This window comes from Geotrypetes seraphini, chromosome 9, assembly GCF_902459505.1.
Source record: "Geotrypetes seraphini chromosome 9, aGeoSer1.1, whole genome shotgun sequence".
Lineage (NCBI taxonomy): Eukaryota > Metazoa > Chordata > Amphibia > Gymnophiona > Dermophiidae > Geotrypetes > Geotrypetes seraphini.
In genome coordinates this window covers 116,313,937-116,339,546 of record NC_047092.1, presented here as the reverse complement: position 1 = coordinate 116,339,546, position 25,610 = coordinate 116,313,937, and the positions used below count along the sequence as shown (strand labels likewise).

The window sequence follows — 25,610 nt, the reverse complement described above, 5'->3', positions numbered from 1 at the left end:
CCACCATGACAAATAAAGTGGTGACCAACGAGTTGTAGTGTTTGAAACTAATGTTTTGATTTTGGAAATGTTAAGATCCTGGGCATGTACTGGATCCTTATGAATTAGGACCCCCAAATATTTCACAGCTCCCTGTGACCAGGAAAAAAGAAATTGAGCCAGATCTGAGGGGGAGATATGGTCATTAAGAGGAAAGATCTCTGATTTCTCCCAATTAACAGAATATCCAGATAGTTGAGAGTATTGAGAGATAATGTTAATAAGATGGGGCAAGGAGGTAAGGGGGTCTCTGAGAAAAAGAAGGACATCGTCAGCGTAAGCTGCTAATTTAATGTCTCGATTGGATGTAGGGATACCTTTAATTAGGGGACATTGTCGGATAGCTGACAGGAGGGGTTCCAACGCTAAGTCGAATAGCAATGGTGATAGGGGACATCCCTGACGGGTGCCTCTATGAAGGGGGAATTTGTTGGAGAGAGAATTGTTAATCAGAATGCGAGCTGTGGGTTGTCTGTAAAGTGTTTCTATCCAATTTGTAAAGAAAGGACCAAAATTGTACCATTTCAATATTCTGAATAAGAATGGCCACTCCACTCGATCGAAGGCTTTTTCAGCATCAATGGCCAGGCCAATCACAGGATCCGAGAGTGTTTTGGCGTGGGCATTGATGTGATGAAATAAGCGTAAATTATCTCCAATATATCTTTGTTTGATAAAACCTGTTTGATCTTTGTGTACAAGGGTTGGGATCACTGTGGTGAGTCTTAATGCTAATAGTTTTGCCATAATTTTGTAATCTAGATTAAGGAGAGAGATGGGGCGAAAATTTTTAACTAAGGTAGCATCGCGTTCTGGTTTAGGAATAACTACAATAGTGGCCTCAGCAAAATTAAACTGTTTATCCGGAGTGGAGTGGAGAAAATCATAATATGTGAGGAGTTGAGGTGCCAAGAGAGCTCGGAAACTCTTGAAGAATTCATTAGTAAAGCCATCCAGGCCTGGGGCTTTCCCAGTGGGTAAGGAGGATATAGCGGTTTCAATCTCGGACGTGGTAATGGGAGCGTCCAATTTCGTTTTAATAGATTCCGATATAATTGGGTGAGTTAAGGAGGTAAGAAAAGAGTCCATCTCTGATTCAGGGGCAGAAAGCTCAGATTGGTATAGAGCAGTATAAAATTTTTCAAATTGGGAAGAAATCAGAGATCTGGTTTTAACTAATTGTCCTGATGAGTCTTGAACCGCTGAGATATGCAAACGTTTTGATTTAGTTTTAAGGTACCTAGCTAACGGGCGACCCATAAGATTATCTCCCATATAGTGCCCGGAGGAGGAGATGAAAATGTCACGTCTGGCTGTATGTGAGACCAGAGTATTATATTCATATTTGAGATTTTGAATGCGTTGGAATATGGTGGGATCATGCAAATGAGTGGACATATGTTGTAATTCTAAATTTTTTATAGAGATTTCCAATTCTTTTTCTTTTTGTATAGATTTTTTTTTTTCCAGGAAGCAAGTTTAATCAGTTCACCTCTGAGAGAAGCTTTGTAAGCTTCCCAAACAATAGCAGGACAGGTTTCTGAATCTTTAGTGTTGATTTCAAAAAGTTCCGTGGTAAAAGATTTGACTTTGTCCACTATTGCTTCGTCTAAAAGTAAGGCATTGTTAAGTCGCCAGGAGGGAGATTCTTTGCGTGGGGCAGAGATAGTTAAGTGTAGGGAAATGGCTGCATGATCTGTGAGTGATATTGGGTGCATGATAGCATTTGTTACCTCCTGAATAAGTGAGGGGGAAAGGAGGAAGAAATCGATTCTTGAATAAGTGTTGTGTGGTGATGAAAAGTGAGAGTACTCTCTACCTTTCGGGTGCATTAAGCGCCATGGATCTACTAGGGAGAAGGCTTCCATTAAAGCATGCAAAGCTGAGAAAGATCTGGACTTTGAGGCTCTACAAGAGGATGATCGATCTATGTAAATGTCTTGAATTTGATTGAAGTCTCCTCCTATTATCAGAGAGCAAGAACCATATTCAACTAACGCCAGCTGAAGATCTTTGAAAAATTCTGGATGGTCTAAAACAGGAGCGTAAATATTAAGGAGCACAAAATCTACTGAGTGCAACGCAGCGTGTACTAGACACCATCTTCCATCAGAGTCTGTTTTAACAGAGTGAATGACTGGGGACAGTTTGTCACTGAGAAGTATTGATGTCCCATTTTTCTTCCTCTGGGTTGCAGGGGAATATAAATGAGTGGAGTATCCCTTCAACTTAAATTTGGAGGCGGCAGCAGGCGGGAGGTGGGTCTCTTGTAAATAAACCACATCAGGATGTTTATTAAATACATAATTAGCTATCTTTTTCCTCTTAATGGGATGGTTCAAACTGTTCACATTAAGAGAAAAGATATGTAAATCAGCCATATTCAGTTGCAAACAGTATTAAGACATAGTAAATATCACCTTTTTGAGAAAATGACAAATAATATAACCAGGATATCAGGTAGACACTCCTGCCAGAGAGAAGAGATAAAGAGAGGAAAAGGATAAGAGTAAGAATAAGTAGACTAGCAATGAAAGCATGACGCAAGGTCAGAAAAGAGAAAGACCATACCATCATGCATAAAATGAAACATTTTAAGGGTGCTCCTGTGAGCAACTTGCAAACTCCACACCCACTCAATTCTAAGAAACTTGAGAGTGGCGTGCTTATTCACATTAACAATGAGTAACAGTGAATTATACACTTGAGTATATGTGATTTATAACTTCAGAAACAGAGGTAAATAAAGAAATCCGCATCTCAGCATGTTAGTTCATTTTCAAAGATTCCAGGATTCAAGGCCTTCAAAGGGGGGGGGGGCAGGCAGGCCTTCAAGGGGGAACAGGCAGGCCTTCAAGGGGGGGGCAGGCCTACAAGGGGGTGGTACAGGCCTACAAGGGGATGGGACAGGCCTTCGGGGGGGGGGGGGGGGTGTAGGCCTTTGGGGGGGTGCAGACCTTCAAGGGGGGGAAGGCAGGCAGGCCTTCAAGGGGGGGGACAGGCCTATAAGGGGGGGACAGGCCTACAAGGGGGTGGGACAGGCCTACAAGGGGGGGACAGGCCTACAAGGGGGTGGGACAGGCCTTCGGGGGGGTGCAGGCCTTCGGGGGGGGTGCAGACCTTCAAGAGAGTGCAGGCCTTCAAGGGGGGTGCAGGCCTTCAAGGGGGGTGCAGGCCTTCAAGGGGGGGACAGGCCTTCGGGGGGGGTTCAGGCCTTCAGAGGGGTGCAGACCTTCAAGGGGGTGCAGGTATTGAAGGAGAGTACCCAAGAAAGGGACTTGGGGGTAATGGTGGACATGACAATGAAGCCGACGGCACAGTGCGCAGCGGCCGCTAAGAAGGCGAATAGAATGCTAGGCATAATCAAGAAGGGTATTACAACCAGAACAAAAGAAGTTATCCTGCCGTTGTATCGGGCGATGGTGCGTCCTCATCTGGAGTACTGCGTCCAATATTGGTCGCCGTACCTTAAGAAAGATATGGCGTTACTCGAGAGGGTTCAGAGAAGAGCGACATGTCTAATAAAAGGGATAGAAAACCTTTCATACGCTGAGAGATTAGAAAAACTGGGACTCTTTTCCCTGGAGAAGAGGAGACTTAGAGGGGATATGATAGAGACTTACAAGATCATGAAGGGCATAGGGAGAGTGGAGAGGGACAGATTCTTCAAACTTTCGAATAATAAAAGAACAAGAGGGCACTCGGAAAAGTTGAAAGGGGACAGATTCAGAACGAATGCTAGGAAGTTCTTCTTTACCCAACGTGTGGTGGACACCTGGAATGCGCTTCCAGAGGACGTAATAGGGCAGAGAACGTTACTGGGGTTCAAGAAAGGATTGGACAATTTCCTGTTGGAAAAGGGGATAGAGGGGTATAGATAGAGGATTACAGTCCAGGTCCTGGACCTGTTGGGCCACCGCGTGTGCGGACTGCTGGGCACGATGGACCTCTGGTCTGACCCAGCGGAGGTACTGCTTATGTTCTTATGTTCTTAGCCAATTCTTCAGGATCAGTATAGGAGGTAGTACGGTTGTTGTAGGTTACTTTCATCCTGGCAGGGTACATAAGACCGTATTTAGCTCCAATGTCTTTAAGCTCCTGCCGGTGGGAAAGGAATGCCTTTCTTTTCAGAGCTGTGGTTTTTGCTAGATCAGGCACAATGAAAAACTTCCTGCCTTGATGCAAGAGCTGGGGTTTAGATTTTGCTGCTGTGAGAATTTGCAGCGCGTGCTGAAATCTGAGCAGTTTAGCCACTATGGGTCTGGGAGAAGTGGCATGTGGAGAGAGATGAGATGGCACGCGGTGAGCACGCTCTATTTCTAGAGGAGGTGAAAAGACAAGCCCCAGGGTAGCAGGCAGGAAGGTAGAAAGAAAGGAAGTCATATCAGAGCCCTCCGATGATTCAGGTAGCCCAATAATTCTTACATTAGATCTTCTACTACGATTAGAGAGATCTTCATAGTCTCTCTGTAAAGTAGTAATGAGTTTATCATGTTTGGTTACCTTTTCTTGCAGGGAGGAAATGGCAGTTGTTTTTTCTTCTAGTGCATCTAATCTGTGACGAGCATCCACAAATTGTGAGTTAAGTGCCTCTATTTCTCCCCTTAGCAGCTTAGTTTCTTCAACCTGCTCTTGTATTATGCCCCTGATCGATCTCACTTCCTTCAGGAGCAGGTCTAGTGAGGCTTCGTCGGTTTTCGGCGCCATTTTCTCCGGCGTGCTTGGATCTGGTTTTAGCCTTTTCCCTCCGAGGGGCGTGGGTGAAGCAGTGTCGGCTTTAGCCGGTTTCGGAGGCGACATAGGGGATCCTGGCAACAAGATCGCGGCGAAAATCGCAAAATTTTGCGAAAAAAAAGCACTTTTTATTTGCGTTTTGAGTGTGGGTGAAGAGGAGCAGCTATGCCATACGTGTTGGCTCCGCGGTAGTCAGGCCACGCCCCCCATAACTCGTCTTTTCTAATAAATAAAAAACCAATAATCTGGCCTCAATGGTCCAGACTTGGGATACAATACTTGATAGACATCTGTACCCCCTCTCTACAACTTTTGACCTTCTCGGAGTTGCAAGCCAAATTCGCCCTTCCGGCCTCATCGTTCTATCAATGGCTTCAACTCACCTCCATGATAAAAAAAATCTAAAGTCTTACAGCTGAAAATCTTAAGAACCCCTACTATACTTACGCTGTTTCCCAAACTCCTAGTAATAGGCCATGTTGCTTCACATCTCTATAAAATACTTCTGAACTCCCGAACTGACGTTCATATCCCCGTACAAAACTCTTGGGAATTAGATTTAAATTGCCATCTACAAGATAAACAATGGGAAGTTTTTTGGTCTAAAACTATCCGAACTATTCCATCTGCCAACTCTATGCAATCCATGTTCTTTCTACATCACAAAGCCACTTGGACGCCTCAAAAACTACACGTCTCAGGTCTGCTGCCTGCTAACAAATGCTGGAACTGTAAATTGCATCCAGGTACTTTACTGCATATGCTTGTGGAATGCCCCTGCTTACAAAACTTTTGGACGGATGTCTGGTCAATTATTCAAAAAATTTTTAATTTTACTTTCAATTTTTCTCCTATAGTAGTCATATTGAAATCTGAGACTCCTTTGCTCGACTTAACTGCACCACATTATGCCTTATTTAACACGCTTCTCATTGTCGCTCTGCGACTCATATTATCTAACTGGAAATCGTTTGATTCCTTAAACGTGCACTTTTGGTACCAATCTGTCCTACTACAACACAAGCGTGAAATGCTGATCTCTGCTGCTATTCCCCTGAACGCTAAAGTCCATATTAAATGGGCTAAGTTCACCGAATACCTGAATTCTCTCTAATGCCTTACCGCTCATAAGTTAATGCCTAACGTCTTTTATATCTTATATCTCTCTTTCCAACTTCTTCCTCTCTCTCTTTCTGGCCTCTGGGGGACTCTCTCTTCTCTTTCTCACCCCTTGTTGCTTTCTTACTTACCTTTCGCCCTCCGTCATCACCCTTCTTTTTCTTTCTTTTCCCTCTTCTCTCCTGACATTTTTTTCTTTCCTTGAATATCTTCCCGCTACTTATCACAACACCATAGAATATTTTTACCTCTGATTATATGTATCTAACGATTTTCTGTTGTGCTTGAATAATTGTTTTTACTCATTTATTGTTCCACGATTATGGTATTGATATTGATTGTTTGTTTCTCTCCTTTTTTTGTATTTTGATAAAATTTTCAATAAATTTTCAAGAGAAAAAAAAAAAAAGAAACAGCTATACCTTAAACCAGTGATTCCCAACCCTGTCCTGGAGGAACACCAGGCCAATCGGGTTTTCAAGCTAGCCCTAATGAATATGCATGAGAGAGATTTGCATATGATGGAAGTGATAGGCATGCAAATTTGCTTCATGCATATTCATTAGGGCTAGCCTGAAAACCCAATTGGCCTGGTGTTCCTCCAGGACAGGGTTGGGAACCACTGCCTTAAACCATTATTGAAGGAGGAAAATTTAGATGTGTCTATTTTGGGGAATTATAGACCAATTGCTGTGCTGCCTTTTCTGAGGAAAATCATTGAGAAGATGGTTCAGAAACAATTACAGGAACAAGAGAACCTACTAGGACTGTTATCAATATGGTTTTAGAATGGAAAATAGTGTTGAATCGTTGATAGTTTCCATGATAGATGAGTTAAGAAGAGGAATTTATAAAAGTAAAACCTTTTGTGTGAAGCCATTGGATGTGTCATCTGCTTTTGATATGGTTAATACTAAGGTTTTATTAGGTATTTTGTCTAATATGGGGATAGGAAGTTCTGTCATTGATTGGTTTATTTCCTGCTTTCAAGATAGATCTATTCAAGTGCAAAGCAATGGATATATTTCTACAAAGCTGATTATAGAGAGTGCATTATCCCAGGACAAGCAGGCAGCCTATTCTCAACATATGGGTGACGTCATCCACGGAGCCCGGATGCAAACAGTCTCGCAAGCAGACTTGCTTGTAGAAACATAGAAGTTTCGAGTCAGCCGCACCGCTCATGCACGAGTGCTTTCCCACCCAGCACAGGGCGAGTCTCCTCAGTTCTCAGTTTTCCTCGGAGCCGAGAAGTCTGTACTTTGACACTCTTTGTTGAACTTCGTTCGCTTCGTGCCTTCTCTCACCGCAGTTTGTGTTCTTTTTAGTCGCGAATCGCTGTGTTTCTTTATTTTCCTTTAAAAAAAAAAAAAGAAGGAAGATTTATTTTTATTTTTTTTTCATTGACTGACTGGCGGGCCAAGCCGTGCAGCCACAGCCTTTGAGCTTCGACTTCGAAGCGGCTATCTTCCCTCCTATGTCCCGGCAAGTCATGGGCTTCAAGAAGTGTAGCCAGTGCCAGCGTGCGATTTCTCTCACGGACCCACACCGCTGGTGCCTCAAGTGCCTTGGGCCTGACCATAATCCGAAGTCGTACGAGCCTTGTGCTACTCTTCAACCTCGAGCCCTTAAACGTCGTCAGGTTTTAGTGGAAAAACTCTTCAGCATGGACTTTTCACTGACACCCTTGACCTTGAGTGTTGCCACGGTCCCACCTTCCAGTGAAGCTCCTCCTGCTTCAACAACTCCGACCTTGAGCTTCATCAGACCGTCTTCATTTGGATCATCTTTAGCATCGAATACACCTGCTTTATCTTCCCCTGAAATTCCCTCAGGTCAGATTCCTAAGCAGAAGGTTCCTGCGGTGGTCCTCAAGCTTTCCAAGACCTCCAAGTCCAAGCACATCTCCACTGCCACCTTGGAGCCTTTAGCCTCAGTAAGTGGTCCGGTTTCAGACGCGGATCCACCTTTGCAGGCTTCTCTCCAGACCATGTTGGAGCAGCAATTTGTTCAATTATTGAGCAAATATGCTTCTGCCTCGACACTGCCTCCTGTAATCCATCCTGGGCAATCAGCAGTCTCCTGCGAGGTCGAGTCCCTGCCTGTGCCTCGAGCTGAAGCTTCACATTCTATGCAAGCAGCAGAGTCTTTGCGAGTGTCTGGTCTGGCATCTACACGCTCTATGCAAGGAGTGTCTCGTCAGGAATTCTCACACTCCATACAAGGAGCAGTCTTTGGGAGTGCTTCGAGATTCCCCGATCCAATCCACTCTGTTTCGATTTACACCTTTTAGCCCTATCAATTCACCAGCAGCATTGCCTGTTTCCATACATAGGGCGAAGTCTCCTTGATCCTCGAGATTTGCTTTCAGGCACCACTCTCATTGCCGATCGAGGCCTTCATCAAGACATCCATCGAGGCACAGATCTTCTTCTAAAGAGCAGTCTTCTTCATCTAGGTCTCATTCCAAACCTTCCAGCTCTTCGAGGCCTCCAACTTCTCATTCGAGGTCACCGCTTCTGGACCCTGAGGAATCAGCTGCTTCCATTGCCTCCTCCAAGTCTCCATATTCTTTGGATTGCCAGTTCTCCAGAGAGGCTTCACCTTCGTTCTTGAGGTCATCGAGTCCCTCATGATGCAGGGCCTTGGCAGATCAGCTGTCTTTCTCTTCCTTCCATCATCAGATGGCTGATGACCTGGAAATTCAGATAGATGCTGGTTCTAAATACTATAAGGAGTATCTTGAGGTCGTGCATCTACCTCAACCTCCTGCAGAGTCACTTAAGCTTCCTCTTAACAAGCTTTTGTCTCAAACTTTCAAACATTGTCTGGAGACTCCTTATGCTATACCTGCTGTTCCAGGCAAATTGGACTCGAGGTATAGAACTCTGCATTGTAAAGGGTTTAAGAATTCACAATTGTCTCATCAATCCCTCCTTGTGGAGTCCTCTTTGAAAAGAACCCATCCTTCCAGGATCTATGCTACAGTTCCTCCAGGAAGGGAGGGTAAGACCATGGACCAATTTGGACGCAGTCTATATCAAAATGCTATGATGTCCTCCAAAGTCCTCAATTACAATTTTGTCTTCGTTACTTATCTCAAGTTCCTTATTGATCTTCTTCCAGGTTTTCTGAAGAACTTGGATCAACATAGACATTTCGAGTTCCAAGAAGTCACTGCTACTCTGTCACAACTCAGATTGCATCTTCTCTAATCATCTTATGATGACTTTGAGCTGTTGGCTAGGGCCACTGCTTTTTCTGTAGCAATGCGCCGCTTGGCCTGGCTTCATACCATTGACATGGATCCTAATCTTCAGGACCATCTGGCTGACATTCCTTGTCAGGGCAATGACCTCTTTGATGAATCCATAGAGGCTGCCACTACGAAGTTGTCTGAACATGAAAAATATTTTGCTTCCATTGTCAGACCAAAGCCAAAGTCAGCTCCTGTAAAACCTTCACGTCCTACTCTGGTTTTCCAGTGGTGTTATACTCCAAGGGCAGCTCCTTACACTCGAGCTCCTTCCAAGAAACCGTAGCAACAGAAACCTCAGCCTTCTGCTGCACCTAAAGCTTCGCAGCCTTTTTGACTGTCTAAAACAGAGCATAACCTCCATCGTTGTGTCTCTGTCCTTCCTTCCCCTCATAGGAGGTCATCTCCATCATTTTTACCACCGATGGGAGACCATTACATCTGACCTCTGGGTGCTGTCAATAATCAGGGAAGGATACTCTATTCTTTTCACTCAGGTTCCACCAGAGCTTCCTCCAAGAGAGCATCCTTCTAATCCATCCCAGCCAGCCCTTCTTCTTCAGGAAGCGCAAGCTCTGCTTCGTTTCCATGCCATCAAGGAAGTTTCCTTGGAACAGCAGAGCAGGGGGTTTTACTTCTTTTACTTCCTAGTTCCGCAGAAGATGGATGTTCTGCGACCTATTTTGGACCTCAGAGCTCTCAACAAATTTCTTGTCAGAGAGAAATTTTGAATGCTATCTCTGGCATCTCTGTACCCCCTTCTAGATCAGAACGATTGGTTATGTTCTCTGGATCTCAAGGAGGCTTATACTCACATCCCCATTCATCCGACCTCCCGTCAGTACTTCAGATTTCGGGTGGGGAATCTGCATTACCAATACAGAGTGCTACCCTTTGGCCTAGCTTCTTCTCCCAGAGTGTTCACCAAGTGCCTGGTGGTGGTAGCAGCAGCTCTAAGTAAACCATAGTCTTCAGGTGTTTCCCTACCTAGACTGGCTCAAAGATTTAACATCTCAGGGGGTTATTGTAATGACCCAATGGACTAAGTGGTTCCTACAAAGCTTGGGATTCAAAATCAACTTTCCCAAATCCCAACTTCAGCCCTCTCAGAATCTACAGTTCATCGGAGCTGTTCTGGACACTATCCAACGAAGAGCATTCCTTCCGCAAAAACATCTGGAGGCTCTTCTTCAACTCTGTCATGCAATGTCTTCCTGCTCTTCAATCTCAGCGAGACATATGATGGTACTACTAGGTCACATGGCCTCCACAGTACACATGACTTCTTTTGCCAGACTTCACCTCAGAATTCCTCAGGGGACCCTGGCATCTCAGTGGACGCAGGCTTGCGACCCACTCTCTCAACACATTACAGTCACTCCTTCGTTGAGACAGTCTTTCCACTGGTGGATGCTCTCTTCCAATCTCTCCAGTGGCTTGCTGTTTCAAACGCCTCCTCATCAGAAGGTCCTCACAACAGATTCCTCGACTTAGACTTGGGGGGCTCATCTCGATGTTTTCCGTAATCAAGGTCACTGGACCAGTATGGATCGTCAGTGTCACATCAATCTGTTGGAACTCAGAGCAATTTTCAATGCTCTCAAAGCTTTTCAACATCTTCACGACCAGGTAGTCCTCATTCGGACGGACAACCAAGTCGCCATGTACTATGTCAACAAACTGGGGGGACGGGACGGGATCTCCCTCCCTTTGTCAAGAAGTTCTGAAGGTTTGGGACTGGGCAATCCTCCACAACACCTTCCTCAAAGCTGTCTACATCTAAGGGGCGAAAAACTGTTTGGCGGACAAATTGAGTCGTCTTCTGCAACCTCACGAATGGACACTCAATTCCTCGCATTTTATTCACATTTTTTCGCAGTGGGGAACGCCTCAGATAGATCTCTTTGCATCTCCCCACAACCACAAACTGCCTCAGTTCTGCTCCAGGATATAGTCTCCCCATCGCCTCGAGGCAGATGCTTTTCTACTGGAATGGACAAATCCTTTTCTGTATGTATTCCCTCCAGCCCTCTCATTCTCAAGACTCTTGTCAAGTTGAAGAATGATCATGCCACCATGATTCTGATAGCTCCTCGGTGACCGAGACAACCTTGGTACTCCCTTCTACTTCAACTCAGCAGCAGGGAACCATATCTTCTACCAGTTTTTCTGTCTCTGCTTACACAGAGTCAAGGATCTCTACTTCATCCCAACCTGCAGTCTCTACACCTGACAGCTTTGTACCTCTCAACATACCTCCTCTTCAGTTTTCTCAACCTGTAAGAGACATTTTCGAGGCTTCTAGAAAGCCTGCCACTAGACAATGCTACCACCAAAAACGGATATTTTCTACGTGGTGCACCTCTCGTGATAAGGAGCCTCAAGATTCCTCCTTATCTTCTGTTCTAGATTATCTTTTGCACTTATCCATCTCTGGCCTCAAGTCTACATCGATCTGAGTACATCTCAGTGCAATTGCTGCTTTCCATCAGCCTATTGAAGGGAAACCCTTCTCTGCTCATCCGGTGGTTTCCAGATTTATGAAAGGACTTTTCAATGTCAAACATCCTCTCAAACCGCCTCCAGGGGTTTAGAATCTCAATGTTGTTCTTGCTCAATTGATGAAGCCACCATTTGAACCAATGTCTACAGCTCATCTTAAGTATCTTACTTGGAAAGTAGTTTTTCTCATTGACCTCACATCTGCTCGAAGAGTCAGTGAGCTGCAAGCATTAGTTGCTGATCCAGCTTTCACAGTTTTCCATCATGACAAGGTACTCATCCTCCGTACTCATCCTGAATTCTTACGTAAAGTGGTTTCAGAATTTCATCTCAACCAATCTATTGTACTTCCAGTGTTTTTCCCAAGACCTCATTCTCATCCTGGAGAATCAGCTCTTCATACTCTGGAGTGTTAACGTTCTTTGGCCGTCTACTTGGAACGCACCAAATTACACAGAACTGCTCAACTTTTTGTCTCCTTCGATCTAAACAAATTAGGACATCAAATCTCTAAGTGTACCATCTCTAACTGGATGGCTGCTTGTATCTCTTTCTGCTATGCCCAGGCTGGACTACAACTACAGAGTCGAGGCACAGCCCACAAAGTCAGAGCCATGGCAGCTTCAGTAGCTTTCTTCAGATCTACACCTACTGAGGAAATTTGCAAAGCTGCTACCTGGTCCTCAGTTCATTCTTTCACCTCTCACTATTGTCTGGATGTTTTCTCCAGATGGGATGGCCAGAGAGTATTACAAAATTTATTCTCCTAAATTGCCAACGCTCCCACCATCCCATTCTGGTTAGCTTGGAGGTCACCCATATGTTGAGAATAGGCTGCCTGCTTGTCCTGGGATAAAGCACAGTTACTTACTGTAACAGTTGTTATCCAGGGACAGCAGGCAGCTATTCTCACAACCCACCCACCTCCCCTGGTTGGCTTCTCTGCTAGCTATCTGAACTGAGGAGATTCGCCCTGTGCTGGGCGGGAAGGCACTCATGCATGCGCGGTGCGGCTGACTCTAAACTTCTACGTTTCTACAAGCAAGTCTGCTTGCGAGGCTGTCCGCATCCGGGCTCTGTGGATGACGTCACCCAAAAGTTGAGAATAACTGCCTGCTGTCCCTGGATAACAACTGTTATGGTAAGTAACTGTGCTTTTTGTAAATTAGGTATTAGTTGTCTGTATGCAAACGATGTACAATTTTTCTTTCCTCTGTCAGACTGGCAAAGTGAATTGAAGGATAAATTGACATTATATTTGTGTGCAATTAATGGTTGGATGATGTGTCATAGAATAGTTTTCAATCTTGCAAGAACGGAATAGATGTTGGTAGGAGGGATTGAAAATCCATTATGGTCAGCTGTTGTGGTAGATAGCATGATGTTTACAGTGCAAAAGAAAATGAAAGTTTCAGGCGTTTGGATAGATTCTCTTTTATCCATGAAGGATCAGGTTTTATCTGTCATTAAATCTGCTTTCTTTCAGATGCAGCTTTTGAGTAGATTAAAACCAATGCTAACCCATATTATTTTCATCTTGTATTACAAAGGTTGGATTATAGTCACACATTGCATTTGGGTATGTCATCATCCAAATGTAGATCTTTACAAGTGGCTCAGAATGCAGCAGCGCGATTAATCTTTAGTGACAATAAATTTGAGCATGTGACACTTACTATGAAAATTGCATTGGCTATCTTTTAAATCTCAAGTAATGTTTAAGGTGTTGGCATTGATTTTTCAAGCAATTCACCGAGTGATACTGTGGTATCCTTCACATGCTGTGACATTACATCAACCCTGTCAATCCTTAAGATTGGAGAATACGATGCATTTATCTGTTGATGAATTACAGCATTTGAGGTATGCTAGTACAAGACTTATGGCTATTTTGGAGGCAGGGATGAAGTCTTGGAATAATCTGGTTGGACAATTGAGAATGAATAGTAACTTTCAGAATTTAAAAAAATTAATTAAAAACAATTTTTTTAAAAGAAGCTTTTTAAGTGCTTAAGAAGCAGTGACGAAAGAAATGATGTGAATAATGGAAATATAATCTGTATATCGTTTTGTTTTATCTGTTTTTTCGTGTTTATGGTTGTTTGTTTGTTTTTTGTATTCCACTTAGGTTTAAGCAGAATAAAGAGATTATGTATTTACCATGGTAAGCTCTTTTCCAGTAGATAGGTGAGACATTCTAGACAGATGGGTTATATCCCCATAGCTGCGTGCTGCAGAAGTAATCCATTCCAAATTTTTCAGTCTGCCTCTGCTGTACTTCACTGGGTTCTCTAGCTCCATCTACACTTAGTACCCAAGCACTGAGAGCCATCCAATACATGTGAAGTAGAGGCACCTGTAGCAACAGGCTTAAACAACATTAATGTTAACTGCCAACACAGGCTTCAAAGGAGCTCAGGAACTACTCCCATATAAAACTTAAACATATATACAAATTCTTCCCAGTCCCCAAAGGCTGACGGGCATCCAAGAATCAGCTTGGGGAAGCATAAACAGAATGAAACAGTAGGCAGGCGCAGGAAGGACTGGGTGGGAGTCTAGAATGTCTCACCTATCTACTGGAAAAGAGCTTACCAGGGTAAGTACATACTGTATTTTAGGGCCATAAGATGCACCTGACCATAAGACGCACCCTAGATTTAGAGGAGGAAAACAAGAAAAAGAAATCATTCTGAACCAAATTCTCCCTGCCAGGCTCTGTATCCAATCCATACTCCTTGTCAGGCTCTGCACCCTGTCCCCCCTCCCTGCCAGGCTCTGTACCCTGTTCTCCCTCTGGTTGTCTAGTGGTAGGCTGGGACAGGGCACAGGGCAGGCAGGCAGGCCTAGTGACAGGCAGGCTCGTCTAGTGGCCTAATGACAGGCAGGCTGGTCTAGTGACAGGCAGGCAGACCTAGTGGCCTAGTGACAGGCTGGCCTAGTGTCCTAGTGACAGGCAGGCTGGCCTAATGGCAGGCAAGCCCCATACCCCCACGTACCCTAAATCATCCCCCCATCCACCCAGTACCTTAAATCATACCCCAAGTACCTTTAAAAATTCCTCCCTCCCTCCCTTGACGGCTGCCTTGCTATTTTAAACATCTCTCCACCTCCCGGTACCTTTTGGAATCCCTCCCTCCCTAGACGGTTGTCTTGCTATTTTAAACTCACCCCCCCGGTACCTTTTAAAATCCCTTCCACACTTGCTAGCTGTCTCCTCTTCTTATTTCCCAGCCAGCAGCACGGAGGTCAGAAGAGCGCAGTGGTCAGGAGCAAAGCTTTCCGTGCTCCCGCTTGGGCCCACGCTGTTTTCTGAATGGCTGTGATCAGTTCTCACAGGACTCGCGAGAACTGATCGCAGCCATTCAGAAAACAGAGCGGGCCTAAGCGGGAGCACGGAAAGCTTTGCTCCTGACCGCCACGCCGCTGGCTGGGAAATAAGAAGAGCCAGCTAGGGAGGGAGGGATCACAATGGACCACCAGGTACTGTAATTTGTAAGCGGTCGGGCGGCGGGCACCCAGGTGGAGTTTTTAAAAGGTGCGACGCAGGGGGGTATTTTACAGAGGTGTAGCGGGCGTGCGGTGGGGCAGCAGGCGGGGTGTTTTAAAAAGGTTCAGCGGCGGGAGGGGTATTTTTAAACGGTACGGGGGAGGTGTAATTTTTTGTACCTTCGTTACATAAGATGCACCGAGATTTCTACCCACTTTAAGGTGGGGAAAAAAGTGCATCTTATGGAGCGAAAAATACGGTAATCTCTTTTTTTAGTGCAATAGGTGAGACATTCTAGACAGATGGGACGTATAAAAGCAGTCCCCAAAAAGCTAGGGCTGGCTTGCTGCACCGACCCTTAAGACCGAGGACTCAAAGGCAGAGTGTCCTATCTTGCCTCCACATCCACTCTGTAAAACTTAGCAAACAAGTGAAGAGAAGAACACATTACCGCACTGCAAATCTCCTCAGGGGAAGACAGGTCTAGCTTCAGTATACAAAGAAACCACACTCCTGGTAGAATGAGCCTTGATGGAAACAGGGGACTGTTTCCCAAAACAATGTAGGCTGACAAAATGGCCCTACGAATCCATCTGGAAATCATGGCCTTGGAAGCGGGATGAGTCAGCACAAACAAATGGTCAAAGAGATGAAACTCGTTAGTGATCTCCAGATAACACTGAAGAACTCTGCGCACATCCAGTTTCTGCAACAGGCGATCTTGTGTCCTGGAACCAGTAGGCTGAAAGGCAGGTAAATGCACTTCCTGATTGACATGGAAAGCTAAAACCACCTTCGGCAGGAAGGAAGGAACCATCTGAAGGGAAACCCCAGTCTCATAAATAGAGAGGAATGGTTCTCTGCAAGCCAGAGCCTGTAGTTCTGACACACATTGTGCCAAAGTAATGGCAACCAGAAAAACGGTCTTGAGCTAAGTCCAAGAGAAAGCATCTCGAAGGGGCTCAAAAGGAGCCTTGGTAAATAAATAAATTGAAAAGGGATGAGGGGATGAATCAATGTTTAGATGGGGGCTATTCAGAATCAAATTATACCTGTATGTATTTACTGTACAATGCTCTGGTTTAGGATATCCTATAAATTCCAAAATAATTAATAGGAGGACATGATCGGAATGCTATTAGTTTCTCCTTGCTAATGCTGCCTCAAGAGCAACAAAATTAACTAGTCAGTAACAGAATCCTCCCTTTCTTGCACACAGTTTTTGGAGTTTGGGACATGGAAGAATACAACTGTCACAACTTATACTCCTAAATACCAACCTCTCCCAAGCTGAGTGTAGAGGGCTCTGCAATTGACTGAGAGGAGCTGCTTAAACTGGAGAGCAAGAGTTGAGTCCTTGCTGCTGCTTCTCTCCTGCTATGATGGAAGTCTCTCACCACCCAGACACAGAACAAAGGCAGTGTGTCTACAAGCTCCACACGTTTCACCTCAAACAGTATACCTGTGGAAATATGGATCATTTAGTAACAACACTCCCCCAAGGGTTTATTTGTACTTAAGCACACAGTACTCATAGTAAAAAGCATCTTCTTATAGTTTTGTGTTTAAATTACTGTTGTACAAAGACATTGTACAAGACAGATCTTGCAGTTTAACTACCAAACCTGTAATAAGCAAGGAAAAATTAGCCAACCTTCCCAGACCTCATGTTTATAACAGTGTTTTATCAAGTAAAATAATGAAGGGCTGTGGTGAAATGACTTATTTGCTCATTGTTTGCCTCAAGTTTTGTTTTTTCAAAAATTTGTTTTCTGAGTTGTGGGAATTAGCAGCATAACAGGACTATATTTTGCCATTTCTGGATACTGAAACTGAAAGGATTAACTCTTGAAGTTTCTGAGGCAGTATCATCAGCCAGCTAAAACTGCAGGTAAAAATAGTTACTGCTGATATCTTAGAAATATTGAATAGACAGTGGAAATCACTGTTCTAGCAGTGGGAAGCAGCTAGGGGCTAATATTCCATAGAAGCAAAACAGTAATTTGAGCCTATCCTTTAGCTCAGCAGACAACCCAGAAAAAGGAAACCTGGAGATTACTAGAATCCCAGGACTATCCCATGAAAGAAAGACTCTGAAAATGGGTTACTATGACATACTGGTAAATTAATTTAGTGTGAAATTTATTTTCTTTGACCAGCCTTTTGTACCTTGAAATTCTTTCTAAAGTTATGTTTATTTTGTTTAATGAACTTTTTAGTTTATTAATTCTATCTTAGAGACTAATCAAACAGCAGCTAAATGAGACAGCCTAGAATCTCAGTGGGATTTATTTATTTTTTTTAGGTGAAAGGTCTGTGGATATTTTATTTTCTGGGAAACCCATGATAGTGTGTCCAAAAACTCTAGGGGATTAGGCGAGAAGTAGCCTAGACCTGTGAGAACCCAGCTGGTGTTTGAGTGATTGTCACAAAGCATGTGCATACAAGTGAGACCTATGCAGCACTAGAAAATAGGACCCTTAAGTCAAAGGTTTAACCCCCTGTAGGTGTTAGGGAGCAAATGTGTTATACAGCAAAGACCAATAATGGTCAATAATTGCTGAAAGGTTTCAGACTTGAATCTGTGAGAAATGAAATAAGAAATAACAGAATAATTATTAATAAATTAATGATGTTATTTGTTGCAGAGTGTAATAACCTATAAATTTCAATAGATGGAATTTGTTTAACACTATGTGCATATAGCTGTAAGAAGCGGGCCGATGGCAGTGGCGATGGGCATCGGTATGTGGAGGGGGGGCATTTTTTTGGGTTTGGGGAGGGGGCACTTTTGTCGGGTTAAAACCATGGGCTTGCAATGCGCTTTTTGCAGAATATATAAAAAAGGAATTTTTCCTTTTTTATATATTCTGCAAAAAGCGCATTGCGAGCCCGTGGTTTTAAAGGGCAGAAGAGGGCAGGAGAGTCGGTAAGGAAGTGAAGTGACTGGTCCTCAGCAGTCGCTTTGAAAGGTCACTTTGGGCAGCCAAAAAACTTCTAACTTTAGCACAATCTATCGGATTTACGATCTTCGCCTATGCAGACGACATACAACTTCTTCATCCAATTAACACATCTAATACCTCTGACATAAAAGATATTAACAATAAACTGGATTCCATAAACGATTGGCTTTACTCTAACAAACTTTCCCTTAATGTTAACAAATCCCGTGGACTCTTATTCTCAACCAAAAATACTGAATCCTTACCGGAAAAAATAGCCATTAAATCAGTCCCTATCCAGATGGAAACAAAAATAAAACTATTAGGGGTAATTATAGATAAAGATTTATCCTTCCACGATCACATCAGCTCTATAATAAAAACTTGTTTCTATAAACTTCGTATCATTCGCTCATTGACATCAATCTTACAGACCAAATCAATTACAACCCTGGTTCATTCTTTGATCATCTCTCACCTAGACTATTGTAATTCCCTCTTTAATGGTCTCCCACAAAAAGAAATCCGACGTCTTCAATTGATCCAAAATACAGCAATAAAACTTATTTACAAACTAGGAAAATATGATCACGTCACTCCAATCTTGAAAGATGCCCACTGGCTTCCAGTGGCCCACCGAATTACATATAAAATTATTCTCCTGACCTTTAAAATAAAATCTTCTCATTTGCCCTCATTTCTATATAAACTTCTCATCCCCCAATGTTCATCCCGTACTCTGAGATCCACAAACCAAAATCTTCTTTTGATTCCCTCTATTAAAAACTTTTTTTTACACACGGAAAATAAATTTCTCTGTCACTGCTCCAACACTATGGAATTCTTTACCTCAACCTCTTCGTGACGAACAACAACTGGATAAATTTAAGATTGGCCTAAAGACTTTTCTATTCCGTGATGCATTTATTTCAGTTTAGCATCTATTCCACAGTTATTTTTTAATTATTTAACTTAAAAAAAAATAAATAAATAAATAAATAAATTTACTTCAAAGACTTTTCCCCACCCTAATGTTTTTTCCCATCCCCTCTCTCTCCCTTTTCTCTCAACATTGTAACTTTACCCTACCATCAACCCCTTCCTTCACAATCAAGTTTGTCTAGTCTATGTTTTAATATACACTGTTTGTCCTCTAAATATAGAATATATTAACTTCTCTTCTTTTTTTTTAATTTTACTGTAATGTACACCGGCCAGATATTTATTTGATGGTCGGTATATTAAAACCTAATAAACTTGAAACTTGAAGAAAGCATAGATGGTTTATTAGCATACGTATGCGACTCCCGAGCTCCAAGCTGGCTTCAGAAGTACCGAAACCAGGACGTTGCAGAGATATTTATACATTCTTCTGGCTATACAACTGAATTCTAGAAAAAACTTTTCACGTGTTACTTTTCTTAACAATCATTGGTCCTCAGCTCACACTAGCAGGTCACTAGCAAGTCACTTATCTAGGCCCTGCAGTCTTTCTGTTACATGTCATTTATGCTGAGATAGCCATAAGAAGTTAGAATGTCCAAGCTAACACCCAGTACAGGCAGGCTAGAACATGAGATAAGTTAGGTCTGCAGCTAAACATAATTCAGCATTTTATTAAAGAGAAAACTTAGTTCAACACTTAGGAAAACCAGTCCCAGACTCCTTCAGCTTCACTTTGGATCGGAAAGCCCAATCTGTGTTCCTTCTTCTGTTTAGTGAATCAAGGGCTTCCTATTTATGCATGCCATTTCTCCTCATTTGCATGTGTGGATTGGATCGGAGATTGATCACACAGCTGTTTAGTGAATCAGGTCAAGAAACAATCGCAAAACCATCGGTACACAATTTGGTAAGTTTTGTGAATCTAGCCCTTAATCATTAAAAAAAAATTATTATGAGCTTTTAATGGTGTGGCTAATTGCAATTAAGTTCATTAATCAATTTTGAGTTCTGCACGGAATTCAGCTGGTCAGCGCCTGATCTAGGTGCCACATGTTCCCAAAATAAAATGTATCCCCTTCCCACCCACCATACTAATATCAGTTGATACACACAATATAATAAAATCATTCGTACTCTTCATATCGAATATTAAAAAGTCAACCCCCCTCCCAAATCTTTCAATTATTTAAAATCAGGGAACAACGATAACTATTCTTTACAATAATTTATCAATGGCCCCCACACATCCTATGAGCGTTGGAAATGTTACCGCCATGTCTTTTCTCCGTAGCATTCCTCTGATATAATATGCCACAACCTGCTCTTTGGTTTCATGCTACAGAACCTGGATTCGTTTATCTTTTCATAGTTTCCTCGGTACTTGCAATAAACTATTTTGTCTATCCTCTGTTATCTCTAGGTTTAAATTCATCTCTCTTTACTCAGAGTTTTGTTCTACCAGCTTTTTTGGAAAGAGATTTTTCTCTTGTATGCTCTTTTTCCTTTCCTCCAGTGTACAATGGGCTCTTACTCATTCCTTTTATTTGGGACAAGTTTGATAATTGAAATTCCTTGTTGCTGAGTTGTTGTTAGGTTTGGTTTTTTTTTTTTTGGGGGGGGTTAATACTACGTTGCCTTTAGAAAAACCATAAAAACTGCCTTATTCGACAAATATGTCAACTAAACTTCAACTACACCTCTCTCTCTTTTTCCTTTTTCTTTTACCTAATATGTCCCCCCTGAAAAAATTCTAAACAAACAGAATTATGTAATTCACCACTTTATCAAAAAGGACCTCTTTGATTAAACAAACTGTATATTATAATTGCTGCATTTCTAAGATTCTGTATACTGTAATTTCTCTATTTGCATACTGTAAATCGCTGATTGTCCAGCTCACTTCAGTTGTAAACCGCCTAGAAGTCGCAAGATTATGGCGGTATAGAAGAATAAAGTTATTATTATTATTATATTAAAGAATCAGGCACCAAGTGCATAACTGTAATTACATATTAGCATGCATTAATGCAGGTTAGTAAAAGAGAAATTCAGTCTTATCTGCTAATTTTCTTTCCTTTAATCCTACCACACTAATCCAAAACCTGGGTTATACTTGTTGACTAGGGGATAGAAACAGAGAAGTAAAAAAAAAAAGTCCTGCATGCTTCATCCTATAAGGATACTGTGCATCATCATGTCACCAATATTTTGAATGACAAAGAAATGGAACAAATTAACGAACTTCAGAAGCAGCACTACTATATAAAAACAGTATATGAGGCAATGTTTACTCTTCCTAGAAAAAGGAAGATATGGAAAAGGAAAGATATGGAAGATATAGAAGAAAAAGGAAGATATGGAAAAGGAAAAACTGCAACAATGTCCTTTCATTTTAAGTACAAAACAAAAGGGACTGAAGACATTATTCATAACATCTTTTTCCAAAAGGACTAGAAAAAAAACAGAGGATCTTGCATGCAAACAAGCTTCCTCAGATATTGTGGTTACCTACCTTTGGCAGGTGTTCTACAATGACAACAGGACAAGTATTCTCACATGTGGGTGATGCTACCAAGAGTCCCAGTGTGGACTCTGCCTGGCATTCTATATCTTCTAGAAGCCTTTAGCAGCCCCCAACCACGCGTGTGCAACTGTCCTCTCATCTGCCCAAGCTGTGCTGAGCTCACAGTTGAATAAAAAAAACATAAAAATATGCAACTCCTAGGGAAAGTAGAAGGGTATGACAGAATACTTGTCCTGCTGTAATCAGAGAACACCTGCCACAGGTAAATAACTTCACTTCTCCAAGAACAAGCAGAGCAGAGTTTCTCACATGTGGGAATCTCTAAGCTACCAGGCTCACTGAAAACAACGGTCAAAAGGGACTTGCAATAGCAAAGCCAACCAGAACCAATAATACTATCAAATAAAAAGGCCTGTTGTGAAGGTGAGCCTAGAACAGAAAAGAATGGTTCTAGAAGAGTGGAGTTGGATTCTAAACTCCAAACAAATTCTGCATAACTGTCTAACCCAGTGATTCCCAACCCTGTCTGGTGGACCACCAGGCCAATCGGGTTTTCAGGATATCCCTATTGAATATGCATGGAGCAGATTTGCATGCCTGTCACTTCCATTATATGCAAATCTCTCTCATGCATATTTATAAGGGCTAGCTTGAAAACCTGATTGGCCTGGTGGTCCTCCGGGACAGGGTTGGGAATCACTGGTCTAACCAAACTGTCTGTTACATCGGCTATTCTGCACTAGGCAGTAGTGAGATATGCATGTATGGACTTAAGATCATATTGCAGCTCTTCAAATCTCTTCAATAGAGGTCAGCTATAAGTGAGCTACCAACACAGGCATAGCGCTGACATTGTGAGCCGTGTCATGAGCTTCCAGAGTCAGGCCATCCTGGGCATAAGTGAAAAAGATGCCGTCTGCTAGCTAACTGGATTAAATGTGTTTACCGATGGCTTCCCCGTCCTGTTTGGGTCAAAGAAACCCCAAAAAGCTTGGTGGACTGTCTATGGACTTTAGTTCGCTCTAGATAGAAGGCTAAGGCTCATTTGCAGTCCAAGGTGTGTAGTGTGCTTTTGCCAAGCTGGGCATAATGTTTTGGGAAAAATGTTGGCAGGACAATTGACTGATTAAGATGAAAATATGATTCCACCTTAGGAAAGAACTTAGGATGTATAAAGAGAAAAACTCTGTGATGGTGAAACTTTGTGTAAGGTGGATTAGCTACTAGGGCCTGCAGTTCACTCACTCTGCAAACTGAAGTGATAGCCACCAAAAAGAAAGACCTTTCATCTTAGTATTTTAGATGACAGAAATCAAGCAGATCAAAAGGAGCTTTCATCAACTGGCTGAGGATGATGTTGAGATCTTATGACACAGTCAGAGGTTTGGCAGAGGGTTCTGTCAACAGCAAACCTCTTATGAAATAAACAATTATAGGCCTTACAAAGATGGACTTACCTTCTACATGGTGATGATATGCATTAATTGAACTGAGATGAATCCTCACATAGTTAACAAACCAGATTCAGAGAGGTGTAGAGTGTACTTAAGTAGTTTTTGTATAGGACAAGAGAGTGGATCAAGGGCCTTGCTCTCACACCATACGGTAAACAATTTCCTCTTAAATGTGTAGCACCTATTTTTGGAATCTTTCCTGGAAGCCAGCAGGATTCTGAAGACACCCTAAGACAGTTGAACGGATGCAAATTCTGCGCTCTCAACATCTGAGTCATGAAGGCCATGAATTGGATGAAGTGATGCAGAAGAGTCATCGTGTTCTATGTGGTGAGGGTCAGAAAACAGTCCAATTTCCACAATTCTTCAGAGGACAACTCCAGAAGAGGGAACTAAGTCAACCTTGGTCAGCAGTACCGAAACAGTCATGGCCTCTTTGTTAGACTATCTCCATACATTATTTAGTCAAGGTACAAGTGCTTTGATTTTGCATTTAGATCTGAGTAGCGCTTTTGACCTGGTGGATCATACTATTCTTATTGATTGTTTGGAATCTATTGGTATTTCGTGAAATGTTTTAAACTGGTTTTGAGGATTCCTGGGTAAAAGATTGTACCAGGTGTTCAATGACAATAGCCTTTCTTATCGTTGGAAAAATTTTTGTGGGGTTCCAAAAGGTTCACCTTTGTCCCCCACTTTGTTTAATATTTATCTTGTATCTCTGGGAAACCTATTGCAAAGTTTAAATCTTGGGTTTTATATTTACGCGGATGACATTACTATAGTCATCCCGTTAATTTGCTTGTCAGTCGAGCTTAAAAATTTTTTAGCGACCATTCTGAGCTGGATTGAACTCTGGATGATTGCCTTTAAATTGAAATTAAATTCAGAAAAAACTAAATTTTTTCTTGCAACTTCTAACGATAAGATCAAAGAAACAATGATATATTTCAGTGGTTCCCAAACCTGTCCTGGGGGACCCCCAGCCAGTTAGGTTTTCAAGATATCCCTAATGAATAATAATAATAATAATAATAACTTTATTCTTATATACCGCCAACAATCTTGCGACTTCTAGGTGGTTTACAATAAAAGAAACTGTAAATACAATCAAGTGAAACTTTACGAACAGCTAATTAAAGAGTATAGCAGTGTATATATCGTACAACGAATTAGAGAAAATAGCAGTGTACATCTGATAACATTAATAATGTTAACGTCAATTTGTGTGTTGCAAGGCCAGGAAGTGCCAAGTTGTTTACACAGAAGTAGAAATATTCCGTAAGTTCATAGAGTGTTCATATTTAGCGAATAGGGGTTGGGGTTAGCAGTTTGCACGTTCAGGTATGTGGTGATGTTACGAGGGGGGTTGATGTTCCGGTTCGTTACCTAGGTATTTCAAGAATAGGTAAGTTTTTAGGTGTTTCCTGAATTCTTCATAGTTGTTTGTGTGCATAATTAATTTTTCTAGGTCTTTACCCCATATGGCTGCTTGATATGATAGCAATTGATAGATATGATAGATATAATGAATATGCATGAGAGTGATTTGCATACCTGTCACTTCCATTATATGCAAATCTCTCTCATGCATATTCATTAGGGATATCTTGAAAACCTGACTGGCTGGGGGTCCCCCAGGACAGGTTTGGGAACCACTGATATATTTGAATGGACTTGACTATACTATAGAACAGTCTATAAAAATATTTATACTGATATTTAAACTGAAAATTTATACTGATTTATTACTTAAAAAATGTTTCTCGGTGCTTTGGAAACTTCGTACCATTAAGAAATATTTCAATGAAGCTTCATTTCGTTTGTTAGTACAGTCTTCTTTTTTTTTTTTTAAATATTTTATTTATAACATTTTACAATATTACCAAGCATATACATCTTGTACAGAAAAGTGAGATCAAACTACATATTAAACTATAATTCCAAAATTAATATTTGCTACAAGGAAATACCAATCTAGCTGTTCTCACACTAGTCCTCAATATTATTGGATCCATTATTAAGAGCAGAACTTATATACTTCAAATTAATTAAGCAAGAAAAATCCTTGTCTAACTAAAGTGCGGGGAACTAATTTCTCATAGGCGTTATTACGTTGTTATTCCTTTTTCAAGACGTTTCATTGAGAGAAAACTAATCAATTGAGATGGCTCTGTAAATATATATTTCAATGATAAATATCTAACTACACATTTACATGGATATCTCAAGAAAAAACTACCCCCTATTTGAGTCACTCCAGTTGACAACAGAAGTTGGGGGAATACAAGACGTCACTGAGGTAAAGCTAATTTCAGAACATTTAGTTACTACACCATTACAACTTTTCTCACCTACAAAACCTCCTATAGTCACACTCGAAGCATTATGGGACTTGGTGGTGAATTTGGGAAATTCCTTAAATCCTCAAATAAAAAGTCTGGATAAAGAATTAAAAGAACAAAAGGAAGAAATAAAAGTTTTAAAGCAGGATATGTTACAATTTAAAACAGAGTCACAAGATACAAATAAGGAGTTAATGTTATTAAAACAAAATCAAGATATGTTGATAAAAGATAATATATTACTCAGGAAGAAGTTG

General features: G+C 41.8%; 1 protein-coding gene across 3 annotated transcripts in view; it reads right to left on the bottom strand.

The window, feature by feature from the left end:
- Positions 1-25,610, bottom strand: part of PASK (PAS domain containing serine/threonine kinase) — a 514,076-nt gene that overhangs the window by 163,146 nt on the left and 325,320 nt on the right. For all 3 annotated transcript variants that reach the window (XM_033957505.1, XM_033957503.1, XM_033957504.1), the window contains one exon: positions 16,421-16,602. In XM_033957505.1, the coding sequence (XP_033813396.1) occupies positions 16,421-16,602 (182 nt within the window). The remainder of the gene's footprint in view (positions 1-16,420; positions 16,603-25,610) is intronic.